The following is a 20,006-nucleotide window of genomic DNA, read 5'->3' on the forward strand; positions in this document are numbered from 1 at the left end:
CCAATCCATTGGATGGGTCTGGTGTGGTATACAGTTCATTGCCAAGCAATTGGATGGGTCTGCTCTAGTATACAGTTCATTGCCAAGCCATTGGATGGGTCTGGTGTGGTATACAGTACATTACCAAGCCATTGGATGGGTCTGGTGTGGTATACAGTTCATTACCAAGCCATTGGATGGGTCTGCTCTAGTATACAGTTCATTGCCAAGCCATTGGAGGTGTCTGGTGTGGTATACAGTTATTTACCAAGCCATTGGATGGGTCTGCTCAGTTCATTACCAAGCCATTGGATGGGTCTGGTGTGGTATACAGTTAATTACCAAGCCATTGGATGGGTCTGCTCTAGTATACATTTCATTGCCAAGCCATTGGATGGGTCTGGTGTGGTATACAGTTCATTACCAAGCCATTGAATGGGTCTGGTGTGGTATACAGTTCATTACCAAGCCATTGGATGGGTCTGGTGTGGTATACAGTTAATTACCAAGCCATTGGATGGGTCTGCTCTAGTATACAGTTCATTGCCAAGCCTTTGGATGGGTCTGGTGTGGTATACAGTTCATTACCAAGCCATTGAATGGGTCTGGTGTGGTATACAGTTCATTACCAAGCCATTGGATGGGTCTGCTCTAGTATACAGTTCATTGCCAAGTCATTGGATGGGTCTGCTCTAGTATACAGTTCATTACCAAGCCATTGGATGGGTCTGGTGTGGTATACAGTTTATTACCAAGCCATTGGATGGGTCTGGTGTGGTATACAGTTCATTACCAAGCCATTGGATGGGTCTGGTGTGGTATACAGTTAATTACCAAGCCATTGGATGGGTCTGGTGTGGTATACAGTTCATTACCAAGCCATTGGATGGGTCTGGTGTGGTATACAGTTCATTATCAAGCCATTGGATGGGTCTGGTGTGGTATACAGTTCATTACCAAGCCATTGGATGGGTCTGGTGTCGTATACAGTTCATTACCAAGCCATTGGATGGGTCTGGTGTGGTATACAGTTCATTACCAAGCCATTGGATGGGTCTGGTGTGGTATACAGTTCATTACCAAGCCATTGGATGGGTCTGGTGTGGTATACAGTTCATTACCAAGCCATTGGATGGGTCTGGTGTGGTATACAGATCATTACCAAGCCATTGGATGGGTCTACTCTAGTATACAGTTCATTACCAATCCATTGGATGGGTCTGGTGTGGTATACAGTTCATTGCCAAGCAATTGGATGGGTCTGCTCTAGTATACAGTTCATTGCCAAGCCATTGGATGGGTCTGGTGTGGTATACAGTACATTACCAAGCCATTGGATGGGTCTGGTGTGGTATACAGTTCATTACCAAGCCATTGGATGGGTCTGCTCTAGTATACAGTTCATTGCCAAGCCATTGGAGGTGTCTGGTGTGGTATACAGTTATTTACCAAGCCATTGGATGGGTCTGCTCAGTTCATTACCAAGCCATTGGATGGGTCTGGTGTGGTATACAGTTTTTTACCAAGCCATTGGATGGGTCTGGTGTGGTATACAGTTCATTACCAAGCCATTGGATGGGTCTGGTGTGGTATACAGTTAATTACCAAGCCATTGGATGGGTCTGGTGTGGTATACAGTTCATTTCCAAGCCATTGGATGGGTCTGCTCTAGTATACAGTTCATTACCAAGCCATTGGATAGGTCTGCTCTAGTATACAGTTCATTGCCAAGCCATTGGATGGGTCTGGTGTGGTATACAGTTCATTACCAAGCCATTTGATGGGTCTGGTGTGGTATACAGTTCACTACCAAGCCATTGGATGGGTCTGGTGTGGTATACAGTTCATTACCAAGCCATTGGATGGGTCTGGTGTGGTATACAGTTCATTACCAAGCCATTGGATGGGTCTGCTCTAGTATACAGTTCAATCTCAGACGAGACGGTCTTTCCTCTCTCCCATACCTAATTTCTGAAAACATAAAACACCGGTCTCAGTTGAGTAGCAGTCTGAGCCACATAGATGCATCAAATAGTATACATTTGGTCCTGCCACACACATATCACTGGTTAGAGTCTTATTTTCCCCATGAGATGTATTAACCAAATTCTATGTGATAAGGAGACTTATATGATTCCACCTAATGTAACCTTCTGCATCACCATTTACTGATAGATAGCCAGGGGCACGCTCCAACACTCAGATATCTTTACTGATAGATAGCCAGGGGCATTCTCCAACACTCAGATATCTTTACTGATAGATAGCCAGGGGCATTCTCCAACACTCAGATATCTTTACTGATAGATAGCCAGGGGCATTCTCCAACACTCAGATCTTTACTGATAGATAGCCAGGGGCACGCTCCAACACTCAGATATCTTTACTGATAGATAGCCAGGGGCACGCTCCAACACTCAGATATCTTTACTGATAGATAGCCAGGGGCACGCTCCAACACTCAGATATTTTTACTGATAGATAGCCAGGGGCATGCTCCAACACTTAGACATATTTACAGATAGATAGCCAGGGGCATGCTCCAACACTTAGACATCTTTACTGATAGATAACCAGGGGCACGCTCCAACACTCAGACACCATTTACTGATAGATAGCCAGGGGCATTCTCCAACACTCAGATCTTTACTGATAGATAGCCAGGGGCATGCTCCAACACTCAGACACCATTTACTGATAGAAAGCCAGGGGCACGCTCCAACACTCAGACATCTTTACAGATAGATAGCCAGGGGCATGCTCCAACACTCAGACATCTTTTTATTTTTTATTTAAATGTACATTTTTTGCCCCCTTTTCTCCCCAATTTCGTGGTATCCAATTGTTAGTAGCTACTATCTAAACCCCAGGAAGAGTAGCTGCTTCCTTGGCAGGAACTAATGGGGATCCATAATAAATCCCAGGAAAAGTATCTGCTGCCTTGGCAGGAACTAATGGGGATCCATAATAAACCCCAGGAAGAATAGCTGCTGCCTTGGTAGGAACTAATGGGGATCCATAGTAACCCCAGGAAGAGTATCTGCTGCCTTGGCAGGAACTAATTGGGATCCATTATAAACCTCAGGAAGAGTAGCTGCTGCTGTGACAGGAACTAATGGGGATCCATAATAAACCCCAGGAAGAGTAGCTGCTGCTGTGACAGGAACTAATGGGGATCCATAATAAACCCCAGGAAGAGTAGCTGCTGCTGTGACAGGAACTAATGGGGATCCATAATAAACCCCAGGAAGAGTAGCTGCTGCCTTGACAGGAACTAATGGGGATCCATAATAAACCCCAGGAAGAGTAGCTGCTGATTTGACAGGAACTAATGGGGATCCATAATAAACCCCAGGAAGAGTAGCTGCTGCCTTGACAGGAACTAATGGGGATCCATAATAAACCCCAGGAAGAGTAGCTGCTGCCTTGACAGGAACTAATGGGGATCCATAATAAACCCCAGGAAGAGTAGCTGCTGCCTTGACAGGAACTAATGGGGATCCATAATAAACCACAGGAAGAGTAGCTGCTGCCTTGGCAGGAACTAATGGGGATCTATAATAAATACAAATACAAATAAAATGGCTTTCTAGCAATGATCAACAACCAATTTGTGAGAGCTTGAAGAATAAAAAAATAAATAATGTGCAAATATTGTACAATCCAGGTGTGGAAAGCTCTTAGAGACTTACCCAGAAAGACACCTGTAATCCCTACCAAAGGTGATTCTAACATGTATTGACTCAGGGGTGTGAATAGTATTTCTGTATTTAATTTTCAATACATTTGCAAAAACATTTAAACATGTTTTCACTTTGTCATTATGTTTAGATGGGTGAGAAAAAAAACAATTTAATACATTTTGAATTCAGGCTGTAACACAATGTGTAATAAGTCAAGGGGTATGAATACTTTCTGAAGGCACTGTAATGTAATCTATGTCTTACAGCTCTGAGGACATTGTGGTGAAGCTGAACGGCAGTCAGCTGACGATGGACTACCTGGAAGAGGTTGGTTTTAACGAGCCGATCCTGGTTCTGAAGAAGGACGGTCTGGGGATGTCCATGCCCGCTCCTACCTTCTACATCAATGATGTGGAGAACCATGTTGGTACGTATAGTCCTGTCTCTGTCTACTGCTCTAACGGCTTTAGTAATACTTGGGGATGTCCACGTTCTACATTTCCGTCGGTAATGACTGAACCTATGTCTCTAAATAACTGTTTTCCTACAGTAAGTTGCGTAGGACTACTTTACTGATCTCCATCAGATGCTCCTCCCCTCTCTCTCTTTTTACAAAATGCTTTTGCTGGTGCCAGCACACAGCTTTTCATATCACTCAATCCAGTGCGAGGTGCTACGTTGTCTAAATAACTCAAGTGGCTAGTTTGCCTGTCTGTAAAGAGAAGGGCGGGCTGTACGTTGATCATGCTGCTCTGATTGGATAGAGCGATACTGTATATTTCTCCATCCATTCGCTTCATAATTTCACACAATCACTTCTCTTGGCCTGATTCAGTCTGATTATTTATATTACTTCTGCCTCCTGGTAGCCTGATCATTTAGATGACTTTTGCCTCCTGTTAGCCTGATCATTTAGATTAATTCTGCCTCCTATTAGCCTGATCATTTAGATTACTTTTGCCTCCTGTTAGTCTGCTACTATGAAACATCAATAGGTGAGGACATTTGCCAGCAAGCTATCAATGTGCATAATATCTAACAAGCTATCAATGTGCATAATATCTAACAAGCTATCAATGTGAGTAATATCTAACAAGCTATCAATGTGCATAATATCTAATAAGCTATCAATGTGCAAATTTTCTGACATAGGTAGCCTAGTGGTTAGAGCGTTGGACCAGTAACCGAAAGGTTGGAAGATCAAATCCCAGAGCTGACAAGGTAGAAATCTGTCGTTCTGCCACTGTTTCAAGGCAGTCACTGAAAATAAGAATTTGCTGTTAACTGACTTGCCATGTTAAATAACAGATAAAAATAAATAACAAGCTGGGCAAGGGTAGGTAACGTTGGATAGGTAGGTAAGGGTAGGTAACGTCACGTTGGAAACCAAACAATCATGTCCTGCATTTTATCAATACATTTCAGTCAGACATTCCAACCTGTCTCAGTCAGACATTCCAACCTGTCTCAGTCAGACGTACCGACCTGTCTCAGTCAGACGTTCCGACCTGTCTCAGTCAGACGTTCCGACCTGTCTCTCTCAGACGTTCCGACCTGTCTCTCTCAGACGTTCCGACCTGTCTCTCTCAGACGTTCCGACCTGTCTCAGTCAGACGTTCCGACCTGTCTCAGTCAGACGTTCCGACCTGTCTCAGTCAGACGTTCCGACCTGTCTCAGTCAGACGTTCCGACCTGTCTCAGTCAGACGTTCCGACCTGTCTCAGTCAGACGTTCCGACCTGTCTCCGTCAGACGTTCCGACCTGTCTCCGTCAGACGTTCCGACCTGTCTCCGTCAGGCGTTCCGACCTGTCTCCGTCAGGCGTTCCGACCTGTCTCCGTCAGGCGTTCCGACTTGTCTCCGTCAGGCGTTCCGACCTGTCTCCGTCAGGCGTTCCGACCTGTCTCAGTCAGACGTTCCGACCTGTCTCAGTCAGACGTTCCGACCTGTCTCAGTCAGACGTTCCGACCTGTCTCCGTCAGGCGTTCCGACCTGTCTCCGTCAGGCGTTCTGACCTGTCTCCGTCAGGCGTTCCGACCTGTCTCAGTCAGACGTTCCGACCTGTCTCAGTCAGACGTTCCGACCTGTCTCAGTCAGACGTTCCGACCTGTCTCAGTCAGACGTTCCGACCTGTCTCAGTCAGACGCTCCGACCTGTCTCCGTCAGACCTTCCGACCTGTTTCAGTCAGACCTTCCGACCTGTCTCTCTCAGACATTCCCGACCTGTCTCTCTCAGACATTCCCAACCTGTCTCTCTCTGACATTCCAACCTGTCTCTCTCTGACATTCCAACCTCATGTTGAAAAGATGTATCATCAGGATGTGGTAGTTTACTGGTGATGAACACTTCTCCAATCGTTGTTGAGATCTGATATCCCATGCAGCTCTAGAGGAGACATAGGCCAATGTCATAGTCATATCATCAACCAATCACATATCTCATGTCCTTTTGGGCTAAATTCCATCTAAACTTGGAGAGGTAGTAATTACAAAAAGCGTGCTTCTGATGAAGAGCTACACATAGCTGTTTTAGACTGATAGATATCAGCTACACATAGCCGTATCAGACTGAAAGATATCAGCTACACATAGCAGTATTAGACTGATAGATATCAGCTACACATAGCAGTATTAGACTGATAGATATCAGCTACACATAGCAGAATTAGACTGATAGATATCAGCTACACATAGCAGTATTAGACTGATAGATATCAGCTACACATAACAGTATTAGACTGATAGATATCAGCTACACATAGCTGTTTTAGACTGATAGATATCAGCTACACATAGCAGTATTAGACTGATAGATATCAGCTACACATAGCAGTATTAGACTGATAGATATCAGCTACACATAGCAGTATTAGACTGATAGATATCAGCTACACATAGCAGTATTAGACTGATAGATATCAGCTACACATAGCAGTATTAGACTGATAGATATCAGCTACACATAGCAGTATTAGACTGTAAGATATCAGGTCATTTTGTCAAATGTGTTAGGCTCTCCATCCTTATTAGTTGCTCAGTCACTATATTTGTTGCTACTCAGTCCTGTTTTATGTCCCTTCCTTTTTTTACATTCCCTGTCAACCAGAAATGTTTCCTTGGCCAAATTTTCCCAGATTTTCATAAAACAGCCACACATGTAGTCTCTCATTTCTGCATCACCAACTTTGCACTCGGCAAAAGATTATTCTACCTGCACCTCAATTATGTATTGCCATAGCCCCCATTTCTCACAATGTTCTGAAAAATCATCCTGTTGTCCCACATTAGTGTATTTTGATTGTTGTCACCCTATATCAACAGTCAATTTACAGATACGATTACAAATACTCGTATCGCCAGGTTGGCCACCCCTGGAGGTTACTACTTTACTGACAGGAACCAGTAGTAATATGATTTGTCCACCAGAGAGCGCTGCTGTCAGCGGTTTTGATCTCTGCTGACACACTAATGCTTGTGACTGACACATCTGCTACTTCTACTGCTTTCTACTGAGCAGCCTGGTTAGCAACACATCTGATACTTCTCCTTTATACTGAGCAGCCTAGTTAGGAACACATCTGCTACTTCTACTGCTTTATACTGAGCAGCCTGGTTAGCAACACATCTGATACTTCTCCTTTATACTGAGCAGCCTAGTTAGGAACACATCTGCTACTTCTACTGCTTTATACTGAACAGCCTGGTTAGCAACACATATGATACTTCTCCTTTATACTAAGCAGCCTAGTTAGCAACACATCTGATACTTCTGCTTTCTACTGAGCAGCCTAGTTAGCAACACATCCGCTACTTCTACTGCTTTATACTGAGCAGCCTAGTTAGGAACACATCTCATCAACTCACTGCCATTTAAAGACCTGCTCACTATTGATTTTCTCGTGTCTTTAATGTTTAATTAAGTTGCATTTAACTGTTTGTATTAATCACTCCCAGGTCCAGACGTGGGTGTGGATGTGATAGATGTGACCAAGCAGACTGACAGTAAGATGAAGCTCAAGGACTTTGTAGATTACTACTACAGCACCAACAGGAAGAAAGTGTTAAACATTATCAACCTGGAGTTCTCTGACAAAAGGTGGGCACACACCTAAGAGGTATACAGACACGTGCTCTCATGATACACATTGTGCAGCACAACACTTCTCCTGACTTTCTCTGATACAGATCATACTAAACAGTATTTTAATGTCATTATTATTAACCACCATTAAGATGATAATGATATTATAATGTTAATATTAACCCCTATGTATTTTATGGTATGTTTTTTTATGGTATTGTAGTGGCATGATTTAAATAGTGTTTATTTCTCTGTATCTCAGAATGGACAGTATAGTGGAGAGCCCTCAGATTGTGCGGAGGTTGTCGTGGGTAGAGAACTACTGGCCAGACGATGCTCTCCTGGGGAAACCTAAAGTCACTAAGTACTGTCTGATCGGTGTTAAAGACAGCTACACTGACTTCCACATCGAGTGTGGAGGGGCCTCCGTATGGTACCACGTACTCAAGGTATGACACAGTTAATAACCTTATTGATGAATGAACTTTATTAAGGTACTGTAATGTCTGGTGCAACACACTCAAGGTTTTAATGTGATTTATTAGGATCCCCCCATTAGCCGACGCCAATGGTGACAGCTAGTTTTAGTTTTAGCTGGGGTCTGACACATAATTAAAAATACATTACAGTCTAAATACGTTACAATGGACATACATTAACATGTAGTGTGCATTAACATGTAGTGTGCATTAACATGTAGTGTGCATTAACATGTAGTGTGCATTAACATGTAGTGTGCATTAACATGTAGTGTGCATTAACATGTAGTGTACATTAACATGTAGTGTGCATTAACATGTAGTGTGCATTAACATGTAGTGTGCATTAACATGTAGTGTACATTAACATGTAGTGTGCATTAACATGTAGTGTACATTAACATGTAGTGTGCATTAACATGTAGTGTGCATTAACATGTAGTGTACATTAACATGTCGTGTACATTAACATGTAGTGTGCATTAACATGTAGTGTACATTAACATGTAGTGTACATTAACATGTAGTGTACATTAACATGTCGTGTACATTAACATGTAGTGTGCATTAACATGTAGTGTACATTAACATGTAGTGTACATTAACATGTAGTGTGTGTGTGTGTGTGTGTGTGTGTGTGTGTATTTCTCAGTTACACATACATGTCAGTACATACACACAACATACATGTCAGTACATACACACAACATACATGTCAGTACATACACACAACATACATGTCAGTACATACACACAACATACATGTGTGTCAACATGTGTGTCAGTGCTGTGAGTAAGTTGACTATGCAAATAATTTGGAATTTCCAACACATTAAATGTTCTTATAAAAACAAGAAGTGTCACAGTCAGTCTTTCTTCAACTCTTAGCCAATGAGAGACTGGTATGCATAATATTTATATTAGTCCTCTGATTACAATGAAGAGCAAGACGTGGCGCTCTGTTCTGGGCCAGCTGCAGTCTTTCTTAGCAGAACTTGACCATATGACTGGACAATAATCAAGATAAGATACAACTAGAGCTGGACTTGCTTTGTGGAGTGTGGTGTCGAAAAAGCAGAGCATATCTTTATTATGGAGAGACCACTCCCCATCTTTACAACCATTGAATCTATAGTGCAAAAACAAGTTTTTAGACAAACTGAATTATCAAATTTACATAAGTATTCAGACCATTCTCTCAGTGCTTAGTTGAAGCACCTTTGGCAGTGATTACAGCCTCGTGTCTTCTTGGGTATGACGCTACAAGCTTGGCACACCTGTATTTGGGGAGTTTCTCCCATTCTTCTCTGCAGATCCTCTCAAGCTCTGTCAGGTTGGATGGGGAGCGTCACTGTTTGATCGGGTTCAAGTCCGGGCTCTGGCTGGACCACAACGGACATTCAGAGACTTGTCCCGAAGCCACTCCTGCGTTGTCTTGGCTGTGTGCTTAGGGTAATTGTCCTGTCATTGTCCTGTTGGACAATGGGGTCATTGTCCTCCCTCATTCCGCGTTCAACGGGAAATGTACACCTTTTCCAATGCACTTCTCAAGGAAGAATTCTCGAGGTGTATTAGAAAACATTGCTGCGTAGCAAGAATGAAATTAGCCGTAGAATGAATAGGAACGAGTCGTGGACATGTATTCACAAAATGTCTCCGAGTTGGGGTGCTGATCTAGGATCAGTGTTGCCTTTTAGATCACAATGAATAAGATTACATGAACAGGGTCCTAGATCAGCACTGCTACTCTGAAATGCTTTGTGAATACAGGCCTGCTGTTGTAAGGAGCTCTTGCTCTGTCTTGATGTTGTTGTTGTTTCCAGGGAGAGAAGATCTTCTTCCTGATCAAGCCCACGTCAGCTAACCTATCGTTGTACGAGCGCTGGAGGTCCTCAGCCAATCACACAGAGATGTTCTTCGCTGACCAGGTGGACAAGTGTTACAAGTGTACTCTGAAGCAGGGACAGACCCTATTCATACCATCAGGTTAGTGCACTCTGAAGCAGGGACAGACCCTATTCATACCATCAGGTTAGTGTACTCTGAAGCAGGGACAGACTCTATTCATACCATCAGGTTAGTGTACTCTGAAGCAGGGACAGACCCTATTCATACCATCAGGTTGGTGCACTCTGAAGCAGGGACAGACCCTATTCATACCATCAGGTTAGTGCACTCTGAAGCAGGGACAGACCCTATTCATACCATCAGGTTAGTGCACTCTGAAGCAGGGACAGACCCTATTCATACCATCAGGTTAGTGCACTCTGAAGCAGGGACAGACCCTATTCATACCATCAGGCTAGTGCACTCTGAAGTAAGGACAGACCCTATTCATACCATCAGGCTAGTGCACTCTGAAGTAGGGACAGACCCTATTCATACCATCAGGTTAGTGCACTCTAAAGTAGGAACCATCAGGTTAGTGCACTCTGAAGTAGTGTTCATACCATCAGGTTAGTGCACTCTGAAGTAGGGTCAGACCCTATTCATACCATCAGGTTAGTGCACTCTGAAGCAGGGACAGACCCTATTCATACCATCAGGTTAGTGCGCTCTGAAGTAGGGACAGACCCTATTCATACCATCAGGTTAGTGCATTCTGAAGTAGGGACAGACCCTATTCATACCATCAGGTTAGTGTACTCTGAAGTAGGGACAGACCCTATTCATACCATCAGGTTAGTGTACTCTGAAGCAGGGACAAGAAATATTCAAACCATCACATCAGAATCAGAAATCTGTTCAGGGTTAGATTTAGTTATTCTCACAAATCACACCTATTATTATGTTGTCACCTCAGTCACATTGGGACTAGAATCAGAACTGTTCTGATGTTGTCACATTGGGACTAGAATCAGACCTATTGTCACATTGGGACTAGAATCAGACCTGTTCTGATGTTGTCACATTGGGAATAGAATCAGACCTGTTGTCACATTGGGAATAGAATCAGACCTGTTCTGATGTTGTCACATTGGGAATAGAATCAGACCTGTTGTCACATTGGGAATAGAATCAGACCTGTTCTGATGTTGTCACATTGGGGATAGAATCAGACCTGTTCTGATGTTGTCACATTGGGAATAGAATCAGACCTGTTGTCACATTGGGGATAGAATCAGACCTGTTCTGATGTTGTCACATTGGGACTAGAATCAGACCTGTTCTGATGTTGTCACATTGGGAATAATATCAGACCTGTCCTGATGTTGTCACATTGGGAATAGAATCAGACCTGTTCTGATGTCACATTGGGACTAGAATCAGACCAATTCTGATGTTGTCACATTGGGACTAGAATCAGACCTGTTCTGATGTTGTCACATTGGTACTAGAATCAGACCTATTGTCACATTGGGACTAGAATCAGACCTATTGTCACATTGGGACTAGAATCAGACCTGTTCTGATGTTGTCACATTGGGAATAAAATCAGACTTCTTGTCACATTGGGAATAGAATCAGACCTGTTCTTATGTTGTCACATTGGGAATAAAATCAGACCTGTTGTCACATTGGGAATAGAATCTCACCTGTTCTTATGTTGTCACATTGGGAATAGAATCAGACCTGTTGTCACATTGGGAATAGAATCAGACCTGTTCTGATGTTGTCACATTGGGGATAGAATCAGACCTGTTCTGATGTTGTCACATTGGGAATAGAATCAGACCTGTTGTCACATTGGGGATAGAATCAGACCTGTTCTGATGTTGTCTCATTGGGACTAGAATCAGACCTGTTCTGATGTTGTCACATTGGGAATAATATCAGACCTGTCCTGATGTTGTCACATTGGGAATAGAATCAGACCTGTTCTGATGTCACATTGGGACTAGAATCAGACCAATTCTGATGTTGTCACATTGGGACTAGAATCAGACCTGTTCTGATGTTGTCACATTGGTACTAGAATCAGACCTATTGTCACATTGGGACTAGAATCAGACCTATTGTCACATTGGGACTAGAATCAGACCTGTTCTGATGTTGTCACATTGGGAATAAAATCAGACTTCTTGTCACATTGGGAATAGAATCAGACCTGTTCTTATGTTGTCACATTGGGAATAAAATCAGACCTGTTGTCACATTGGGAATAGAATCAGATCTGTTCTTATGTTGTTACATTGGGAATAGAATCAGACCTGTTCTTATGTTGTCACATTAGGAATAAAATCAGACCTGTTGTCACATTGGGAATAGAATCAGACCTGTTCTGATGTTGTCACATTGGGAATAGAATCAGACCTGTTCTTATGTTGTCACATTGGGAATAAAATCAGACCTGTTGTCACATTGGGAATAGAATCAGACCTGTTCTTATGTTGTCACATTGAGAATAGAATCAGACCTGTTCTTATGTTGTCACATTGGGAATAAAATCAGACCTGTTGTCACATTGGGAATAGAATCAGACCTGTTCTTATGTTGTCACATTGAGAATAGAATCAGACCTGTTGTCACATTGGGAATAGAATCAGGCCTGTTCTTATGTTGTCACATTGAGAATAGAATCAGACCTGTTCTGATGTTGTCACATTGGGAATAGAATCAGACCTGTTGTCACATTGGGAATAAAATCAGACCTGTTGTCACATTGGGAATAAAATCAGACCTGTTCTTATGTTGTCACATTGAGAATAGAATCAGACCTGTTGTCACATTGGGAATAGAATCAGATCTGTTCTTATGTTGTCACATTGGGAATAAAATCAGACCTGTTGTCACATTGGGAATAGAATCAGACCTGTTCTTATGTTGTCACATTGAGAATAGAATCAGACCTGTTGTCACATTGGGAATAGAATCAGACCTGTTCTTATGTTGTCACATTGAGAATAGAATCAGACCTGTTCTGATGTTGTCACATTGGGAATAGAATCAGACCTGTTCTTATGTTGTCACATTGAGAATAGAATCAGACCTGTTGTCACATTGGGAATAGAATCAGACCTGTTCTTATGTTGTCACATTGAGAATAGAATCAGACCTGTTCTGATGTTGTCACATTGGGAATAGAATCAGACCTGTTGTCACATTGGGAATAAAATCAGACCTGTTGTCACATTGGGAATAAAATCAGACCTGTTCTTATGTTGTCACATTGAGAATAGAATCAGACCTGTTGTCACATTGAGAATAGAATCAGACCTGTTCTTATGTTGTCACATTGAGAATAGAATCAGACCTGTTCTTATGTTGTCACATTGGGAATAAAATCAGACCTGTTGTCACATTGGGAATAGAATCAGACCTGTTCTTATGTTGTCACATTGAGAATAGAATCAGACCTGTTCTTATGTTGTCACATTGGGAATAAAATCAGACCTGTTCTTATGTTGTCACATTGAGAATAAAATCAGACCTGTTGTCACATTGAGAATAAAATCAGACCTGTTCTTATGTTGTCACATTGAGAATAGAATCAGACCTGTTGTCACATTGGGACTAGAATCAGACCTGTTCTGATGTTGTCACATTGGGAATAGAATCAGACCTGTTCTTATGTTGTCACATTGAGAATAGAATCAGACCTGTTGTCACATTGGGGATAGAATCAGACCTGTTCTGATGTTGTCACATTGGGAATAGAATCAGACCTGTTGTCACATTGGGAATAGAATCAGACCTGTTGTCACATTGGGAATAGAATCAGACCTGTTCTGATGTTGTCACATTGAGAATAGAATCAGACCTGTTGTCACATTGGGAATAGAATCAGACCTGTTCTTATGTTGTCACATTGAGAATAGAATCAGACCTGTTGTCACATTGGGAATAGAATCAGACCTGTTCTGATGTTGTCACATTGAGAATAGAATCAGACCTGTTGTCACATTGGGAATAGAATCAGACCTGTTCTTATGTTGTCACATTGAGAATAGAATCAGACCTGTTCTTATGTTGTCACATTGAGAATAGAATCAGACCTGTTTTTATGTTGTCACATTGGGAATAGAATCAGACCTGTTGTCACATTGGGAATAGAATCAGACCTGTTCTTATGTTGTCACATTGGGAATAAAATCAGACCTGTTGTCACATTGGGAATAGAATCAGACCTGTTCTTATGTTGTCACATTGAGAATAGAATCAGACCTGTTCTTATGTTGTCACATTGAGACTAGAATCAGACCTGTTCTGATGTTGTCACATTGAGAATAGAATCAGACCTGTTCTCATGTTGTCACATTGAGAATAGAATCAGACCTGTTGTCACATTGGGAATAGAATCAGACCTGTTCTTATGTTGTCACATTGAGAATAGAAGTGTATACTGTGTCTGTTTCCAGGTTGGATCAACGCAGTTCTGACTCCAGTGGACACTCTGGCCTTTTCTGGACACTTTGTCCACAACCTGAGTGTTGAGATGCAGATGAGGTGAGCACGTCATTAGTATCAATAAGGACCTCCTGTAGCTTAGACTGTAGCTTTTAAGGTCAACTCCACTTCCTGATTTGGCCTAGTTTTTATTTAATGCTCATGAAGAAATGCTCATATTGGTCCCATGACTTGAATGGGATTTGTGCTACAAATGCTAAAATGTTAGCATGTGGAAACCGTGCCAGAGAACCTAAACCAAATCTAGGATTGCTGTCATATCTTGTCCATAGACTGCTTACAGGGTAAGGAAACCAATATGTAATTTTAGGTGAACTAACCCTTTAAAAAATAATTAAAAGTGTGTTTTCCTCCGCAGAGCATATGAGGTGGAGAAGCGTCTGAAGGTCAACTGTCTGACTCCGTTCCCCAACTTTGAGACGGCCTGCTGGTACGTGGGACGCCACCTGCTGGAGAGGTTCAAAGGTACATCACATTTTTTCTTTCTACAACTCTTAGGCTTTCAGGTTTGGTTTCAGTCTTCCTCTGCGTTCCTTTTCCTGTGCTTGTGATGCGTTTCCTGTTCCCCTCGTGGTGCTGGTCCGTTTCCTGTTCCTCTAGTGGTGTATAGCGTGTCCTTCCTACGGTCTGCTCAACAGATGAGGAGATGGATACTCTAATATTATTACTGTCATTAAACGTCTGCTTGGCGTCGTTCACAGATGATTATGTTCAAAAGGCCTGGCACAGTTACAATCACTAGTTCTCTGCTTTCTCTCTGTGTTTGAACTCTTCTCGGCTGGCCGGAAGACTCTGTTTACGTTTCTACGCTTTGTCTCTCTGTTGTAATATGGCCAGATTGCCTTCTACTGATCACATTGCCAACATACTGTATGGGCTCTGGTCAATAGTTGTGCACTATGTAGGGAATACAGGTATTATCTCTGTGTGTTAGTGAAATCGGGGATTTATCCCATTATTTTCTTATGGAGATGAAATGATCCCCAATTCTACACGACAGAAAATCATTTCCGTTCTACACATTTGTATCATATCTGTTGTCTACGAAACCAGAAAGTTCAGTAATATTGCACCCCGATGAACAGACCTCAGGTAGAGCTGTGCTCCCTAACCTTTACCCCACCTACCCCATGCCTTACCCCTTCCCACCTGGCCAGGGTTCAATCTACTTTCTCTGCCTCTCTTTGCTTTGCGTTAAGCTACAGGACTGTTTGGCTAGCACAGACTGGAATATGTTCTGGGAATCATCCGATAACATTGAGGAGGGTACCACATCAATCACCGGATTCATTAATAAGTACTTCGACAACGCAGTCCCCACAGTGACATAAACTCAGCAAAAAAAGAAACGTCCCTTTTTCAGGAGCATCTTTCAAAGAAAAATTTGTGAAAATCCAAATAACTACACAGATCTTCATTGTAAAGGGTTTAAACATTGTTTCCCATACTTGTTCAATGTACCATAAACCATTAATGAACATGCACCTGTGGAACGGTCGTTAAGACACTAACAGCTTACAGACGGTAGGAAATTAAGGTCACAGTTATGAAAACTGTTATGAAGACACTAAAGAGGCCTTTCTACTGATGCTGAAAAACACCAAAAGGAAGATGCCCAGGGTCCCTGCTCATCTGCGTGAACGTGCCTTAGGCATGCTGCAAGCGGTACCGGAGCCCCAAGTCTAGCACCAAAAGGCTCCTTAACAGCTTCTACGTCCAAGCCATAAGACTGCTGAACAATTAATCAAATGGCCACCAGATTTTTTACATTCACCCCCTCCATTTTGTTTTTTACACTGTTGCTACTCACTGTTTATTATCTATGCATAGTCACTTCACTCCGACCTAGATGTAGTAATTACCTCTAACCTGCACCCCTGCACATCGACTCGGTACCGGTACCCCCTGTACATAGCCTCGTTATTGTTATTTTATGGTGTTACTTTTCATCATTTTTTTACTTTAGTTTATTTGGTAAATATTTTCTTAACTCTTCTTGAACTTCACTGTTGGTTAAGGGTTTATAAGTAAACATTTCACGGTTAGGTTTATTCGGTGCATGTGACAAATACATCTTGATTTGATATGATAGAATGCCGGTACTGGGGACTCTGTGACGAGTTGCTTTACATTCTTAAAAGCCTCCTCCTGCACTGCATGTGCATGTAGAGTCACTCTTGAGCAGGTCGTTGAGGGGTTTGTTGACATTGGCTTGACCCAGTTGGTACCTGCCTAGGTAGTGAATCATACCCAGGATCCTCCTTAGATCAGACACATTTCTTGGAGGCTCCAGCTGGGTAATGGCCTGGATTTTGGCCTCATCAAGACAAATGCCATCCTCGTCAGTATAGTGTCCTAGGTAGTTAAGCCATTTCTGACGCAGTAGACATTTGTCTGGGTTGACCTTCAAAACTGCTTTCTCCAGTGTGTATAGGGTGTTCTGGAGTCTCACTTCCTGATCCGCTGGCGTGTCTGAGTAGAAGTATATCATAAAAAAATGGCCACACCTTCTTGGTCCTTCAGGGGCTCTGTCATCTCGCCCCGGAAGATGTCTGGGGAACTAGTGATTCCAAATGGAAGTCTGTATAAATAGTATTTTCCAAAAGGCGTTATGAATGTGGTAAGCTTGGCACTCTCTCTGTCTAGTGCAATCTGCCAGAGGCCACTGGCTGCATCTGAAAGAGACAACACCTGGGCAGCAGCCAGCTTTGTCAGGATATCGTCTATGGTGGGTACAATGGATTTCTCCCTTTTCTCTGATTTGTTTAACCTTCTCAGGTTAGCACATACCCTTAGCTGGTCTTTGTTCTTCTTGGTTACCAGGACCATAGGAGCACACTGCTCTGTAGTCTCCCTGATCTCTGAGATCACACCACTCTGTAGGCTCCCTGATCTCTGAGATCACACCACTCTGTAGGCTCCCTGATCTCTGAGATCACACCACTCTGTAGGCTCCCTGATCTCTGAGATCACACCACTCTGTAGGCTCCCTGATCTCTGAGATCACACCACTATGTAGGCTCCCTGATCTCTATGATCACACCACTCTGTAGGCTCCCTGATCTCTGAGATCACACCACTCTGTAGGCTCCCTGATCTCTATGATCACACCACTCTGTAGGCTCCCTGATCTCTGAGATCACACCACTCTGTAGGCTCCCTGATCTCTATGACCACACCACTCTGTAGGCTCCCTGATCTCTGAGATCACACCACTCTGTAGGCTCCCTGTAAAGTGACCCATACGGTTCAGTAGTATCTGTAAAGTGACCCATACAGTCCCATAGTAGCTGTAAAGTGACCCATACGGTTCAGTAGTATCTGTAAAGTGACCCGTAGAGTTCAGTGGTATCTGTAAAGTGACCCATAGAGTTCAGTAGTATCTGTAAAGTGAACCATAGAGTTCAGTAGTATCTGTAAAGTGACCCATAGAGTTCAGTAGTATGTGTAAAGTGACCCATACAGTTCCTTAGTAGCTGTAAAGTGACCCATAGAGTCCAGTAGTATCTGTAAAGTGATCCATAGAGTTCATTAGTATCTGTAAAGTGATCCATACGGTTCAGTAGTATCTGTAAAGTGACCCATACGGTTCAGTAGTATCTGTAAAGTTACCCATACGGTTCAGTAGTATCTGTAAAGTTACCCATATGGTTCAGTAGTATCTGTAAAGTTACCCATACTGTTCAGTAGTATCTGTAAAGTGACCCATACGGTTCAGTAGTATCTGTAAAGTGACCCATACAGTCCAGTAGTATCTGTAAAGTTACCCATACTGTTCAGTAGTATCTGTAAAGTGACCCATACGGCTCAGTAGTATCTGTAAAGTGACCCATACAGTCCAGTAGTGTCTGTAAAGTGACCCATACGGCTCAGTAGTATCTGTAAAGTGACCCATACGGCTCAGTAGTACTTGTAAAGTGACCCATACAGTCCAGTAGTATCTGTAAAGTGACCCATACAGTCCAGTAGTGTCTGTAAAGTGACCCATACAGTCCAGTAGTGTCTGTAAAGTGACCCATACAGTCCAGTAGTGTCTGTAAAGTGACCCATACGGTTCAGTAGTACAGTGCCTTGCGAAAGTATTCGGCCCCCTTGAACTTTGCAACCTTTTGCCACATTTCAGGCTTCAAACATAAAGATACAAAACTGTATTTTTTTGTGAAGAATCAACAACAAGTGGGACACAATCATGAAGTGGAACGACATTTATTGGATATTTCAAACTTTTTTAACAAATCAAAAACTGAAAAATTGGGCGTGCAAAATTATTCAGCCCCTTTACTTTCAGTGCAGCAAACTCTCTCCAGAAGTTCAGTGAGGATCTCTGAATGATCCAATGTTGACCTAAATGACTAATGATGATAAATACAATCCACCTGTGTGTAATCAAGTCTCCGTATAAATGCACCTGCACTGTGATAGTCTCAGAGGTCCGTTAAAAGCGCAGAGAGCATCATGAAGAACAAGGAACACACCAGGCAGGTCCGAGATACTCTTGTGAAGAAGTTTAAAGCCGGATTTGGATACAAAAAGATTTCCCAAGCTTTAAACATCCCAAGGAGCACTGTGCAAGCGATAATATTGAAATGGAAGGAGTATTAGACCACTGCAAATCTACCAAGACCTGGCCGTCCCTCTAAACTTTCAGCTCATACAAGGAGAAGACTGATCAGAGATGCAGCCAAGAGGCCCATGATCACTCTGGATGAACTGCAGAGATCTACAGCTGAGGTGGGAGACTCTGTCTCTGGACAACAATCAGTCGTATATTGCACAAATCTGGCCTTTATGGAAGAGTGGCAAGAAGAAAGCCATTTCTTAAAGATATCCATAAAAGTGTCGTTTAAAGTTTGCCACAAGCCACCTGGGAGACACACCAAACATGTGGAAGAAGGTGCTCTGGTCAGATGAAACCAAAATTGAACTTTTTGGCAACAATGCAAAACGTTATGTTTGGTGTAAAAGCAACACAGCTCATCACCCTGAACACACCATCCCCACTGTCAAACATGGTGGTGGCAGCATCATGGTTTGGGCCTGCTTTTCTTCAGCAGGGACAGGGAAGGTGGTTAAAATTGATGGGAAGATGGATGGAGCCAAATACAGGACCATTCTGGAAGAAAACCTGATGGAGTCTGCAAAAGACCTGAGACTGGGACGGAGATTTGTCTTCCAACAAGACAATGATCCAAAACATAAAGCAAAATCTACAATGGAATGGTTCAAAAATAAACATATCCAGGTGTTAGAATGGCCAAGTCAAAGTCCAGACCTGAATCCAATCGAGAATCTGTGGAAAGAACTGAAAACTGCTGTTCACAAATGCTCTCCATCCAACCTCACTGAGTCGAGCTGTTTTGCAAGGAGGAATGGGAAAACATTTCAGTCTCTCGATGTGCAAAACTGATAGAGACATACCCCAAGCGACTTACAGCTG

General features: G+C 42.6%; 1 protein-coding gene across 3 annotated transcripts in view; it reads left to right on the plus strand.

Annotated features, from left to right (window-relative positions):
• Nucleotides 1–20,006, plus strand: part of LOC139371475 (lysine-specific demethylase phf2-like) — a 107,884-nt gene that overhangs the window by 35,293 nt on the left and 52,585 nt on the right. For all 3 annotated transcript variants that reach the window (XM_071111921.1, XM_071111919.1, XM_071111920.1), the window contains exons 4-9: nt 3,929–4,089; nt 7,616–7,757; nt 8,005–8,191; nt 10,045–10,207; nt 14,521–14,608; nt 14,928–15,034. In XM_071111921.1, coding sequence (XP_070968022.1) covers nt 3,929–4,089; nt 7,616–7,757; nt 8,005–8,191; nt 10,045–10,207; nt 14,521–14,608; nt 14,928–15,034 — 848 coding nt within the window. The remainder of the gene's footprint in view (nt 1–3,928; nt 4,090–7,615; nt 7,758–8,004; nt 8,192–10,044; nt 10,208–14,520; nt 14,609–14,927; nt 15,035–20,006) is intronic.

This window comes from Oncorhynchus clarkii, chromosome 17 (genome assembly GCF_045791955.1).
Source record: "Oncorhynchus clarkii lewisi isolate Uvic-CL-2024 chromosome 17, UVic_Ocla_1.0, whole genome shotgun sequence".
Taxonomy (NCBI): domain Eukaryota; kingdom Metazoa; phylum Chordata; class Actinopteri; order Salmoniformes; family Salmonidae; genus Oncorhynchus; species Oncorhynchus clarkii.